Below are 2,419 nucleotides of genomic sequence, written 5' to 3' on the forward strand. Positions count from 1 at the left end.
AGGCTATCAGTTACAATTTCACACGAAACCCGATCCTTGGCGAACAAAACCTTTACTATTCAATGCACAAGAACAAGCAGCAGTGGACACAGCTGTGGAGACATATCTGAAACAAGGTGTCATAGAACGAAGTCCTTCACAAGACCGTTCTTTCCTATCAAGTCTTTTCACAGTACAAGAACCAACGAAGAGACGACCGATCCTAGACTGCAGGAGATTGAATTCCTACCTGCAAATCCAACATTTCAAGATGGAGGGGATTCCAGCCTTACGGGACCTATTGGAACCCGACGACTTCATGGCGAAGATCGATCTGAAAGACGCTTACACGGTAGTCCCGATAGCAGTGGACTCCCGACAGTATTTAACTTTCCTGAACAACGGGACAGTTTACCAGTATCGGTCCTTACCTTTTGGGGTGAGCATAGCACCGCGAGTATTCTCCAAACTGATGCGTTACGCGGTGGAACCCCTACGAGCGAAAGGGATTCGCTTAGTGTATTATCTGGACGATATATGCGTTTTGGCCAAAACCAAAACGATACTCCAAGACCAGGTGAAGTCGACCATAGATCACCTATCCCATCTGGGATTTATCATCAATCGGGAGAAATCAGAGACCGCAGCGAAAAAGATTCAAGATTTCCTCGGATTCACCTTCAACACGAAGAGCATGCAAATAAGTGCCCCCAAGTCGGCTCCAAGTAGCATCATGGATACAGATTCTGATGACCAGAGTCCTACCTGGTCTGAAATTACCAGGAGAGGGCTGTCAGTCCCACTCCCATCAGCTAAGATGAGAGCTGCTGCTGGTACAAATAGGACTTATGGAACAGTCAAAACGGAAGTCGTATACGAAGTAGATGGATTTACGGCCACCCAAAGATCTCAAAGAGCTGCTGGTATTCTGAAGAGAGCACTGAACCCGGATGCGGTACTGTTTGAAGTTCCTAAGGACGCGCTCATTCCCGACCTGGTAGTAGAAGAGATTATCAAGCAAGTCGGTGATATTGCAGGCTTCACAAACCTGGGTTTGTACCGCAAAGACTCAAAGGTAAATACCTTAGAACTGGTGTTTATATCTCAAGATACCACCAGAAAGGCTATCGAAGAAGGAGTAAAAATCCAGGACATGATCATCCATGGTACCCCTTATGTTGATGAAGCTCGCCGCCCCGTAATCAAGGTGAATCTCAGCCATGTCCCTTTGAAGTGCTACGACACCGTTGGTACCAAACTGCGAAAGGCCCTATCGCCTTTCGGAAAGGTAATGCAGGTACGTAAATACACAAATGAATTTGGCAGATTTTTTGGAGAGGCCTCTGTGCTGTTGGAACGAAACCAAGACTCCAATGAATATGCGGAGCTACCCAGGATGATTTTCTTGGAAGATGAAGACTGTTACGTTCCAGCTTTCTTCCAAGGTGCACCACAGATCTGTTTTCACTGCAGAAGGGCCGGTCATATTCGCAAAGAATGTCAAGAGCTGGCCAAAATCCAGTGCTACAAATGCAAAGGATACGGCCATATGAGCCGTTACTGCCAAAACTCACGTAAAGAGAAAAGCTTTGAAGAGGATATGGAGACATATCAGAAGAAAACAATGGATGTCCCAACTGCAACATCTGGAAACGCTAGGGTAGAAAAAGCTGTCAAGGAGGATACCGTAGAGACAGAACAAGCACAGGATATGATACAAACAAACACGGAGAAATCGCAAGGTAAGGAAGCGGACTTGGTCCTATCACAGGAGGAGGCTTCCGGAATGGACACGGAGAAGTTGCAAGTTACGGAAGCGGACTTGATCCCATCAGAGGAAGAGACTTCCGAAATGGACACGGAAGACAGTACAAGATCAACCAGACGGCAAATGGAAAACGGCACAGGAAGTGCGGGCAAAATCATGGTAATTGAATCAGACGAATCGTCAATGGGTATCAACATGGGAAATGTGGAGACGGAAGTTGCCCCACAAGAGGTTTCTTCAGGCAGTCCCAGCCATAGGAGCACCAAAAAGAAGACAATTACCAGACAAGAGGCTCTGAAAATGTCAGAAACGGTTGTAAAGAGACCTAAAATTGTCAGCCGGATGAAACCCGCCCCAACGCCTGTTCGTGGTAGGATAAAGTCGGCTAGCAGTATAGCGGAAATTAGGAAAGCTCTGCATGAACAGAAATCCAAAGATAATATAAATGAATGAAAAAACAGGAATACGCATCGCCACCATGAACGCTCGTAGCTTTCTTGGAGGCTCAAAACTACACAAAAAACATCTGAAAAAATATTTGATGAGCGCTGATCAGAAAATTGATATAGTCTGCCTACAGGACATATCCGCCGCCCACAACACGCAACTTACAAAAAAAGAAGAAAAGCTACTCAATTTACAATTCAAGGACTGCCCGGCAGTCCATACTAA

General features: G+C 45.8%; 1 protein-coding gene across 1 annotated transcript; it reads right to left on the reverse strand.

Annotated features, from left to right (window-relative positions):
- Positions 1 to 906: 906 nt before the first annotated feature.
- Positions 907 to 1,908, reverse strand: K450DRAFT_264074 (uncharacterized protein). Its single transcript, XM_051592745.1, has 2 exons — positions 1,063 to 1,908; positions 907 to 973 (listed from the first exon to the last, which is right to left on the reverse strand). Exon 1 carries the CDS (start codon positions 1,623 to 1,625, stop codon positions 1,194 to 1,196), a length of 432 nt encoding a protein of 143 aa, XP_051439940.1. The 5' UTR covers positions 1,626 to 1,908; the 3' UTR covers positions 907 to 973; positions 1,063 to 1,193.
- Between the last annotated feature and the right edge of the window lie 511 nt (positions 1,909 to 2,419).

This window comes from Umbelopsis ramanniana, assembly GCF_025399195.1.
Source record: "Umbelopsis ramanniana AG unplaced genomic scaffold K450scaffold_137, whole genome shotgun sequence".
NCBI lineage: Eukaryota > Fungi > Mucoromycota > Umbelopsidomycetes > Umbelopsidales > Umbelopsidaceae > Umbelopsis > Umbelopsis ramanniana.